Below are 12051 nucleotides of genomic sequence, written 5' to 3'. Positions count from 1 at the left end.
TTTATGTTTTATTTGTGTTTTAAACTAAGGTATAAAAAAACATGTTTTAAACAAAAAAACATGTTTTAAACAAACAAAAAAAACACTTGATAGCTTTGAGAGATCTATGCAAGAAGATTTAAAATAAAATATGTACGGAGCATCCATAAGTAAAGTGTTTTTCATTGGCAGAACTAGTGCGCACTCAGTGCACATTAAAGCCGTTGTACACTGATTTAATCTTTAATATTTAAAGTGAAAAGCAAATATTTTGATTGATAAAATACCCACACAATACATATTTTACCAAATAGTACAATAAAGTATAGAGGCTTTCGTGACTTAACCCGTTTATATTAAACATACACTTTACGTTGATTTGTGTACGACGGCTTTAATGTGCACTGAGTGCGCACCAGTTCTGCCAAAAAAAACGCTATCTCAGGCAATTAAATTTGTCGCTAGCTTAGCATTAAACTGTAAATATATAAATAACGTTGCCAAAATTTAAAAAATTGAAAACGCTAACGGCGGAGGCTGTGAGAAATAAGGCGCGCCGTTAAGACCGGTCTACATAGGCCGCAGTTCGCAAAACGCAAGCGCAAGACACACGCACAGTCTACATGTCAATCTAACCTCTCTGTGTATAGAAGGATTAGGAATAATGAACGGAACAAATGGAAACAAAGACGGAGAGTTCACTTTTATAGGAGGGAGAGGTGAATCGGTAATAGATTATATAATTGGAAACCAGGAAAAGAAGGGGAGAAAAGAGTAAAAAGAATAATGAATTGGTCAAAAGAAGGAACGGAAAATTACAAGAAGAGAATGAAAGAGGCAAGAATAGAGGGTGCGAACATAGAAAAAATATTGTAGGGAATAAAGAACGCAGTAAAACAGGCTGCAGTTTGGAAAGAAATAAGAGAAAACCAGAAATCGAAGAAAAACAGCAGACGGTAAGATATTAAATGTGTAAGACTAAGGAGAGAAGCACGAGAGAAACTAGTTAAATGGAGAAAGGGAGAAATAGATAAAAAGAGGTACATTCTAAAGAAAAAAGAATATGAGGAGAAAATAAAAGAAAAGAAAAAGATAAAAAAAGAGAGAGTTATAAAACAGGCGAGGAAGCAACTAGCGAGAAGAAAGTATAGAGATTTATAAACAGAGAAAGGAAGGGTAGAAAAGAGGTTTGCGAAGAAATAACGGAGGAGCAATGGAATAAACACTTCATGGAGCTATTAGAAGGAGTAACTGTAAAACTGCGTGAAAAAGACAGGAAGGGAGAGGAAAGAATGGGTAGCAAAGAGGAGCAGGAAAGAATAAGAAACGAGGAAGTGGAAGAGGTAATTAAAGAAATGAAAGAAAAAAAAGCAGCAGGTACGGATGGATTGTTAAATGAGATATGGATATGGGGTGATAAAATATGAGGCTGGGGATGGTGCACTGTTGCAACCTCATACATAACTGTTTCTTTATATGATGCACATACACCAAAACTTGATAAAATATCCAAAATACGTTTAGATCCAAATCTCCTGTGAAGGAATATCGACAGACCTAGTTGTAATCGAGATATAAATGATCTCGGACGGACTGCTGCCACAATAGCATGGTTTAAAACGCTGCATTTTAAATGTAATCGATCCGATTTCCCTCTTTTATTTTTCAATATGACTTCTTCCAGAAAATGAGTCAAAGTATTCGGAATGTCATTGTTGATGTCATTAAACATTTAATTAGTGGGAGAATAATAATCGTTATTCATGGGTACCGAACGAATATCCTCGCGAATAATACTTGCGGCTGCTTCTACAATTCTAAGACGTTCATCTTGTCCATTTGTTTTCCTATTTTCATACCATTCTTTGTGCAAAACGTCATGCTGCACGTCAGTAAAACATATTAAGGTAGAATTTTTACTTTTCGTTGTTTTTTTTATGACTATTTTCTTTCCATATCTCTGTAGCAGCTTTTTCTTTATAGTTTTTTCATCCGGGATGAAATCTTTACATACACCTTTCAGTTCTGTTAGTGTAAATTGACTGTCGTCATTATTTTCAATGTAGGAAAAAATGTCTTCCATTGCGAGTGTAACGTGTAACGTTATTATCTTCTGGACGACCAATCTTGCCTCCTGTAATAGGTTTGATAAGACGGAGATAACACTCTTAATGATATTTGGCCTGTTCTGCTCTCTAGTACTAAGCTCGAGGATAATCCGCTTTTTAACGGCTTTTGCGACATTGTCACCACGCTTATCAGCTACGGCAATTATGGAGTTCTTAAAAAAAAACGTCGAAACATGGTGAATTTTTTGACGACTTTCTTGAGTTTTTTTCTTCTCTTTTACCTCACACGCTTCCTCACCACAAAACATACATAGTTCTTTAAAATTGAAACTTGGTTCACTTAAACGCATTCTACTCCGTGGTGGACTACTCGTAGACGTGCTAGCACCTTCATCTCGCTCTCTTTTGAAGGCCAAAATGCTACTCCTTCGAGTATAGTTCTTACGGCACTGCACATGAATTTTTATCGAATTGACATTACGCAAATGTTCAATTTTCTCATCATTTCTTTCAACACTCGCGTCTCGTAAAGTTTTCGAACCACGCTCAACAACAACAGTTGTACCTTCCAACAGCGATTTGCTGCAAACAAAGCACAATTCTTCCATTTTTGTAGTTTTCGAAAAATGTCACGTTAAAAACTAAACATCACCGAATACTAACGTTGCTTACTTCAATTTGAAGCGGCTTATTAAGGCAGTGAAAATATTTACTCTTCCACTAACATCTAGTGCTGCTCAACAGCATTTGTATCGGGTGTACTATCAAGTGCGAAAACATGGCTTGGGAACGATCTCAATCCTAAACACTGGGGATAGATAAGCAGAAATGATATTTTTTGAAGTCGATTCCATCTTTGCTATCACCTGCTTTGGACACTGTTACACTCCATTTTTTTCAACTGCTCGAAAAATTGCGGATTCAACTGTGGTTGCAGAAAAATGGATTTAAAATGTTCAACAGTATGTGGACATGGCCAGACTTGCCTTAACGCAGCACCTAATATAATCAAAAAATGTTATGTCAGCTACGAAGACGGATCTCCAGATTTCTCGGCAAAAGTCATAGAAATTGATTTGCTATATTCCTCTCAAAAAAACAGTGAATTAGACCTAATGGGGACACCACGTTAAAAAAAAACGCGCTTAGCAGTGTACCTCTAAGGTGGTGTGGAAAACAGTGCATTATCTCTGAGAAACGTAAGTTTTTATACAAAACTACCATAAGTAAATATATAGTTCTTTGCTTAAACAAGATTTTTCGCGACAAAACTCGCATATTTACATAAATAAATAAAAATTCAAAAAAATTGCGGATTATTGCAATATAGGACCTAAAAGTAAACATTTCAAGCTTTCAATTGTTTTTTTTTTTTTTTTATTTTCTAGCGCAATTTTTCGCCAAATTATGACGATTTTAATTTTAACGTTTCATCAAAAATTTTAAAAATTACTGAAAATGTCAATAGCTTGAATTTAAAGTAAAAAATTTTTGTAATTTTTTTCTTCTGGTAGGGTCAAAGTATAAAGTATATACTGTAATATCCTGCTGGCGTTTTTCTTTTAACAAGTTGGAACCTACTTGTGGCTGATTTTATGAAAAAAAGCAAAAAATGCATGTAACAATTTGTTTAAACCATCGTAGAATTTTCAAAAATTATCATAGAATAACGAACAAAATTGCATTAAAAAGCTAAAAATTTCTGCTTTTTAACGATTCTTTGATTATTTTTTTACGATGATTCGTTCAAAAGATATGACATTTTTTGTGCGCGCGTGCGACGCTTTAATTTATTTGACGTCTGTCAGCGCGCTCCGTAAATTTACTGCGCAGCGCATATCTTGCAAAATTTATTATGTGAAAAGTATCGCTTGTACAAAAAAACTTAAACAACATTTTTTGTAGAGAATTTTATAAGCTACAAATTTTATAAGCTTCAAATTTTGTAATAACTGTTTTTGCCGTAGGACTAATGAATAAAGAAATATTTGCAGAAAAATGTTTTTTCTCACCTTTGACCCTCTGTAAAATTTTTAGCAGGGGTTACATCGATGGGGATTTTTCACATATTGTTTTTAACGACGAAATAAAGGTCCATGCAAAAATTTAGCTACATGCGAATTATTCCGCATTTTTGACATTTTTTTGTTTAATTTCTCTGTATTATATGGAAATACGCCGGGCACGCCAAGGATGCTGCTGGAGATTATGTCCATCTTCGATTGTTGTTTCTTACATAATTTGGTGTTTATTATCGATGCAACTAAACCCTTTTCAATTTCTGCATCTTTCATTACGCTATCTATTGTATTTTATATCTTCTCATTTTATTATGTCGTATTTCATACATTTTAAATGTCTTCTGCATCCTGTATTAAGTCTATCTACTGCAATTTTGAGAGATAGTTTATATAATATTGTATTATATTCTTTTAAATTCAATTTTACGCACAAAATATACAATATCTTGCGAAATATTACTTACTCTAATAAATATACTTGAAATAATACCTTAATTTCAATTTTTAACAATTTAACAATTTAAAAACAAATTTTTAATATTACGAAGAATCATTTTTCAAAGAATTAAAGAAGTAACAATACAAAATAAAAGTATTTAATTAATTCTTTGAAAAAAGATTCTTCGTAATATTAAAAATTTGTTAGAGAATGAAGAAGCTATTACCATTTGAATTGGAATAGGAAGACCCTTGAATAGAAACACAAAGATACTAATTGAATTTTATTTTTTTAAAGTAGTTGCACAACAATTATCTTTCAAAGCGATATACATATTCTCTTTGCAATTGGCGCAATTTAATTTAAAGATTTCACATCTTTTTTTGGAATACATGATACATGCAACTTGAGTTAAGTTAGGTAATATAATTTTGTGAAGAAGAAATAAAGCTATCACTTAGGTTGGATTTTTGAATTTACATAAAAACATACCGCATCAGTTTTTTTTAGGTACAAAGATACCTCATCGGTTTTTTTGAGACAATTTTTAGGTACAAAGATACCTCACCGGTTTTTTTTAGATAACCACTTTCTTTGAGCTAACGTACTGCGCGTATACTTGGCGCCTTTTTTTTTACCTTTTTTTTAAATTTTATAAAAACGCAACGCTACAAATCTTGAATCATATCATTGACGTCTAAGATTTTTTGTTATCTTTCTAATGATGTCTTTTAATAAAGACAAAAAGACATTTTAAAAATATATTTCAATCAAAAATAGTTATTATTTTGCAATATTATTTTATATTATTATTATATATTCATATTAAATATCAAATCTCAATATGTCGATCGAAAAAGTAAAAACTGTTTTATTGCGCTCGCGAGATAATCCGCTTGTAGCTTTGTTAGTCACTGGCTGCGTTCAGCAGAGGAAACTGTTTTGCAATTGTTGTAAAATTTAGGAATTTGATTGATGTATGCTTTTAATTTTTATCGGAGCTCTAAAAGTATACACTAATCACTAATCAAATTCACGAATTTTACAGCAACTGCAAAGCAGTTGTATACTACAAATTTTCAGTACTGAAAATTGCTGAGAGTAAATATCCGAATATAGCCATAACTAATTATTTAAGGACGTTCTCTCGACGTACTCGATTTTTTATACGTGGTATAAATTTCAATACCTTTTGCGATATAAAAAATCGAGATACCGAGCCTCATAACGTCCTGAATATTATTCGTGTGAGTTCGATCATGCTTATAGCACACGCTCCTGAGATCACGCGTAACGTGTTCGATCGGCGGCTCAGCCGCTTGAGCCTCGAGCGGTAATAGGGGTAATCAGATTTAAAAACGAACTATCTACGCGAAATAATTAATTATAATTTACAAAATATTTATTCAAAATCTTTATTTTGAATACCTTTGAAGAATAGGCCTTGGAGGTTACTAACTTTCGTTGCGTTCAAAAACACGTCGATATATCCTAATTTCATCGATTTCTTAGCTGGGATAGCTAAACTGAAGGATTAACATACTATAATATATTTATCTAACAAAATTTATTAAATATTATTTATTTTTATATGTAAAAATACCTTATTTTTTTTATCTTTCTCTTTCTCTACTTCTTGCTCTTTATCCAAACAATTAATTTTATCTCTTCCACTCTTTTTTAGAAACACAACCGAGAATGATGTAAATAATCATAAGAATTAATTATTAATAATTATTTAATATTTATACCTTCTTTTTCACTCACTCTCTCACTCTCCTCCCAATTCTTTATTTATCTCTTTCTCTCTCTAAAATACTTTACGCCTAATGGGAATCTTCTTTTTCGGTGCAAATTAAATAACCTCGAATAGAAGATAATACGCGAAGCAAGCTGCGTTAAACATAAGCGAGTTGGTTAATTAGTTTCGCGTTATAACGGATCCCGCAATTCGATACATTTATATTCGATTGATATTGATATGATCTTTTTTCAGGACAAAAGTACATGGATGAATCTAACCAAAATTGTAGAACGTTGAATTCATTCGTGTGTGTGTGTGTGTGTGTATGTGTTTGTGTGTGTGTTCGCGCGGGCGTGCGTGCGTGTTCGTTTGCGTTTGCGTGTGCGTTTGTGTGAGCGTCTGCGTGGGCGTGTGTGTGTGCGTGTCGTGTGAGTGTGTGTGCACGTGCGTGTGTGTTTCTTTGCGTTTCCTCTTTTTCTAACATCGTTCTTTAATAAAAAGTATATAAAAAAAGGAAAATATATAAAACATAAACGTTTATTATTTTAAATGACATTTAACGCATTTATTATTTTCAAAGATTACATTTTAAATTAACACTAAATTAAAATTGAACACTAAATTAAAATTGAAATACAATATTAAATATAATAACAAAAACAAATAATAAATTTCAATTATTAAAAATGTAAACAGGGCCTGCAGTAACGGGCCTTGAACGCCCCCTATTGAATCTTCTCAATCCTCCCATCCATCTTCCTCTATATCCTCTTCCTCTATATCCTCTTCCTCGCCATTCTCCTTCTCTCCAGTTTCCTCTTCTCCATCCGCCTCTTCTCCATTCACCTTCTCTCCATCCTCCTCTTCCTTTCCATTCTGTACCTCTCCAACTCCCTCTGCCTCTCAATAAGTGCGCTGTACCTCTCCAACTCCCTCTGCCTCTCAATAAATGCGCTCTTGATGAGTAATATCTATTCCAAAAATATAAATAGTAAAATAATGAAAAGAGGGAAGAAGACGTAAAATTCAATGAAAAATTAAAAAAAGGAAACGGTTATGGACGGAGATTATATTTTAATTTATAACCTTTTGTAATTATACGTTATAAATTAATCTTACATACCTCGTATCGTCTTCTTCTTCTTCTAAAATTAATTCTTTTTCAATTTCTTTCTCTCCATTCTCTTCTTCTTCTCTTCTCTGCTTTGGGTCGGTTTCTCTTTTCCGTTCTCGTTCCATTTCTCTTTCTTTTTCTTGCTCTTTCTGATTTTTTTCCAGTCTCCTAAGTATTTGAGAATTGACATAATGTTCTAAGATTGTTTCTTTAATAGTGACAATCTAAAATAAAGGAAAAGAGTACAAACCTTTCCTTATTTATTTCCTTGTTTATTTCTTTTTCCCTCGTCTTTTTTGGTTCTTCTTTTTTCTTCTTCTTATTTATTTTCTGCAATTCCATTATATTCTCCTTTTTATCGTTTTGAATCGACATATTTGTTATACGAATTTGATCTGTGAAACAAGCATCTATTGATTGTCAATTTAAAAAAAAGACTAAATAAGTTGCTTGTTTCACAGATTATATTTGCTTTTCGAATACGGGTACTTATAAAAAAACGTAATATATATATTTTGATATACATATATATATATTTCTCACGATACCTAACAAATGGACGACATGGCTGATCGCATGAACGTAGGGGAGGAATATAGAAAAAGTAAGTGAAAATTAATTACTTAGAATTTCCTTATATTTTCTACGCGCGACTTGAATACCGAGTTATCGATGAGTTATTTCTTTAATGTCTAAAAATTTATATGTATGTATAATTTAATAAAGTAAATTTTTTTCTAAAATAGTAATGGAAGACGGTATAGACGAATTACTGGTAAATGCGGTACTAGTTTACGAGAGAGAGCAAGCCGAGAATGCCCGAAACGCTGCCTGATATAACATTGTTTTATTAGAGATTAAAATAACAACAAATATATTTCTGTGTAGAGAGAATGTTGAAGAACGGTAAGATTCGAGAAAATCACTAGATTTATAATATTTAATTGTCTTCTTCTTGATTTTCTTGATCCATCTCTTTAGTTTTCTTATGCTTTCGCTCTCTTGCCTCTTCTTCTTCATTTTCTTGATCCATCTCTTTAGTTTTCTTATGCTTTCGCTTTATTGCCTCTTTTTCTTCAATTTCTTCGACATTCTCTCTACACAGAAATATATTTGTTGTTATTTCAATCTCTAATAAAACAATGTTATATCTAAATCAGATTATTTTCTAAAAATTAAAGTTTTTCTTCAGGGATATAAATCTACTTAAATAACCCAGATAGCATGCATGTTGCATAAGACGTCATAAAGATATTTTTAAGATAAAGAAGATATCTTAAGATATCTTTAACATATCTTTAAGATATCTTATGCAACATACATGCTATCTGGGAAAATGATTTTTACCCTGTTTGCTTTTTCTACCTTTTTTCAACATTTTGATCAGCGTTTCGGGCATTCTCGGCTTGCTCTCTCTCGTAAACTAGTAACGCATTTAAAAGTAATTCGTCCATTCCGTCTTCCATTACTATTTTAAAAATAAAATTACTTTATTAAATTATACATACATAAAAATTTTTAGACATTAAAGGAATAACTCATCGATAAACCGGGACTCAACTCGCGCGTAGAAAATATAAGGAAACCAACACGCGCTCACGCAAGAAGGTTACAAAATTCTAAGTAATTAATTTTCACTTACTTTTTCTATATTCCTCCCTTACATTCATGAGATCAGCCATGTCATCCATTTGTTAGGTATCGTGAGAAATATATATATATGTATATCAAAATATATATATTACGTTTTTTTATAAGTACCCGTATTTGAAAAGCAAATATAATCTGTGAAACAAGCAACTTATTTAGTCTTTTTTTTAAATTGACAATCAATAGATGCTTGTTTCACAGATCAAATTCGTAGAACAAATATGTCGATTCAAAACGATAAAGAGGAGAATATAATGGAATTGCAGAAAATAAATAAGAAGAAGAAGAAAGAAGAACCAAAAAAGACGAGGGAAAAAGAAATAAACAAGGAAATAAATAAAGAAAGGTTTGTACTCTTTTCCTTTATTTTTAGATTGTCACTATTAAAGAAACAATCTTAGAACATTATGTCAATTCTCTAATACTTAGGAGACTTGAAAAAAATCGGAAAGAGCAAGAAAAAGAAAGAGAAATGGAACGAGAACGGAAAAGAGAAACCGAACCAAAGCAGAGAAGAGAAGAAGAAGAGAATGGAAAGAGAGAAATTGAAAAAGAATTAATTTTAGAAGAAGAAGAAGACGATAAGGAAAATAATAATCAAAGAAAAAGAAGAGGAGGAAAAAATCTAAAGGAAAGGAATAGGAGGTATGTAACATTAATTTATAACGTATAACTACAAAAGGTTATAAATTCAATTATAATCCCTGTCCATAACCGTTTCCTTTTTTTCATTTTTCCTTGAATTTCCAATCTTCTTCTTCCCTCTTTTCATTATTTTACTCTTTATATTTTTGGAATAGATATTACTCATCAAGAGCACGCTTATTGAGAGGCAGAGGGAGTTGGAGAGGTACAGAATGGAAAGGAAGAGGAGGATGGAGAGAAGGTGAATGGAGAAGAGGCGGATGGAGAAGAGGAAACTGGAGAGAAGGAGAATGGCGAGGAAGAGGATATAGAGGAAGATGGATAGGAGGATTGAGAAGATTTAATAGGGGGCGTTCAGGACCCGTTACTACAGGCCCTGTTTACATTTTTCAGAATTGAAATTTATTATTTGTTTTTGTTATTATATTATTTAATATTGTATTTCAATTTTAATTTAATGTTATATTTAAAATGTAATCTTTGAAAATAATAAAAGCGTTAAATGTGATTTAAAATAATAAACGTTTATATTTTATATAATTTTTTTTTAAATAATTTTTATAATTTTTTTTTAAAGTATTTTTTTTTAATTAAATAGAGATTAAAGATTGTGATAAGCAAATCAACTTTAACCCTTAGAGACTATACGTGAGGTCTTAACCGCTTGTTAAAGAATAATGTTAGAAAATTTATCTTAATTTTGTTATATTTTATATATAAAATATTGACAACTTTTCTAATTCTATTATTTTCTTCAGTCTTTTCTACCTCTCTATTTTATATATAATTGATTCAGATTTGGTTGATCAGATCCTGTTTTTTAAAACTTCTATATATGTACAAATTCTCCGAAATTTCAAATGTGTGTAACACGAGATCTAATCAATCAAATTTTAATGAATTATATATGAAATAGGGGTAGAAAAAACTCAAAAATATAATAGAGTTAAAATAGATCGCTATCTCAAATATTGAGAAAGCTGCAGCGTAAAACACATTTTTCAAAAAAATGAAAATCTGCATAAAATCTATACCGTTTTATGGATTTTAAAAAATTTGAGGAGGACATACTTTCTATGATACTCTATTTGTGTGCAAAATTTCAACCCGGTATCTAAAAAATTGTAGAAGTAGATGCGTGTACAAAAAATCCGTACACACACACACACACACACACACATACATACATACTTCCGGACATTTTTTACTAATACGATTTTTCGAGATAAAACCGAAGCTATCAAATATGAACATTTTAACTCGATTTCAATTATTATATAAATTAGAAACTGTATGTATAATTCTCCAAAATTTCAAATGTGTGTAACACGAGATCTAATCAATCAAATTTTAATGAATTATATATGAAATAGGGGTAGAAAAAACTCAAAAATATAATAGAGTTAAAAATAGATCGCTATCTCACATATTGAGAAAGATGCAGCGTAAAACACATTTTTCAAAAAAATGAAAATCTGCATAAAATCTATACCGTTTTATGGATTTTAATAAAATTTGAGGAGGACATACTTTCTATGATACTCTATTTGTGTGCCAAATTTCAACCCGGTATCTAAAAAATTGTAGAAGTAGATGCGTGTACAAAAAATCCGTACACACACACACACACACACACATACATACATACTTCCAGACATTTTTTACTAATACGATTTTTCGACATTTTAGAACATTCTAAACCTATTTCCATCAAAATCTCGAAAAAAAATTTTTTCACCATCACAAAGCTTCCTCTATGAGGAAGCAATATACTTGAAATAATACCTTAATTTCACTTTTTTTTTCATGCCATCGTTTATTTTTTTTTGTGTTTTTTAAATAAATATTTTCTTTATTTGTTTAATATTATTTAAAAAATTATTTTGTCTAAAATATACTAGGTGTGTTTTTTTAATTTTTAATGTCTTTTTTTAGGTGAATTTCACAAATTTTTGTTAAGAATTTTTATTACAGTAATACACAGTAATAATATATACTTTGTAATTAATTATTTATTTTTCTATTTATCACTTTCTTACTCAATACCGAACTTAATGTCATAGTTCATTATTAAACAAATATAATACGATGTTTCTAATAAATATTTTTTTATTCTCTTTCACTAACTTCTTATTATGTTTTTGCTTATGGACCATGCGGCCTCAGGTGTCATCAACTTTCTTTGATCACTCTCTCGCTCGTAACAAACGCAAACATTTTAGAATTTTGTTTTCGAGTAAAGGCCATTGCCTCGATTATTCTTCGAGCTCAAGAAGAATAATCGACTGTGATTGGTTTATTTTCTTACGGTCTTACGATTATGACTAAAATTTTGTTACGTACAATGGCCTTAAGTTAGCCATTCGGAATTTAAATATAAATCCGAATCG

General features: G+C 31.1%; 1 protein-coding gene and 1 long non-coding RNA gene across 3 annotated transcripts in view; one reads left to right on the top strand and one right to left on the bottom strand.

Annotated features, from left to right (window-relative positions):
* The window catches only part of LOC143901664 (uncharacterized), a 202359-nt gene extending 193208 nt beyond the window's left edge, over positions 1–9151 (bottom strand). The window contains exons 1-5 of one of the 2 annotated variants that reach the window (XM_077414093.1): positions 9009–9151; positions 8732–8834; positions 7617–8463; positions 7376–7534; positions 6364–7223 (exon numbers count right to left, since the gene is read on the bottom strand). In XM_077414093.1, coding sequence (XP_077270219.1) covers positions 8307–8463; positions 8732–8834; positions 9009–9057 — 309 coding nt within the window. In that variant the 5' untranslated portion in view covers positions 9058–9151 and the 3' untranslated portion in view covers positions 6364–7223; positions 7376–7534; positions 7617–8306. Of the gene's footprint in view, positions 1–6363; positions 7224–7375; positions 7535–7616; positions 8464–8731; positions 8835–9008 lie in introns of those variants that run through there. The other variant, XM_077414092.1, reaches the window with a different exon arrangement.
* Positions 9152–9223: 72 nt separating this feature from the next.
* On the top strand, positions 9224–9902 carry LOC143901667 (uncharacterized). The gene is made up of 3 exons (XR_013258151.1): positions 9224–9362; positions 9446–9661; positions 9817–9902. It is a non-coding gene; the product is annotated as an uncharacterized LOC143901667 (long non-coding RNA).
* Positions 9903–12051: the final 2149 nt, after the last annotated feature.

This window comes from Temnothorax americanus, unplaced genomic scaffold, assembly GCF_048541705.1.
Source record: "Temnothorax americanus isolate GAGA-0224 unplaced genomic scaffold, ASM4854170v1 Scaffold35, whole genome shotgun sequence".
NCBI classification, from domain to species: Eukaryota; Metazoa; Arthropoda; class Insecta; order Hymenoptera; family Formicidae; genus Temnothorax; species Temnothorax americanus.
Note: the sequence above shows the minus strand (reverse complement) of the source record. Positions and strands in the feature narration are given on the sequence as shown.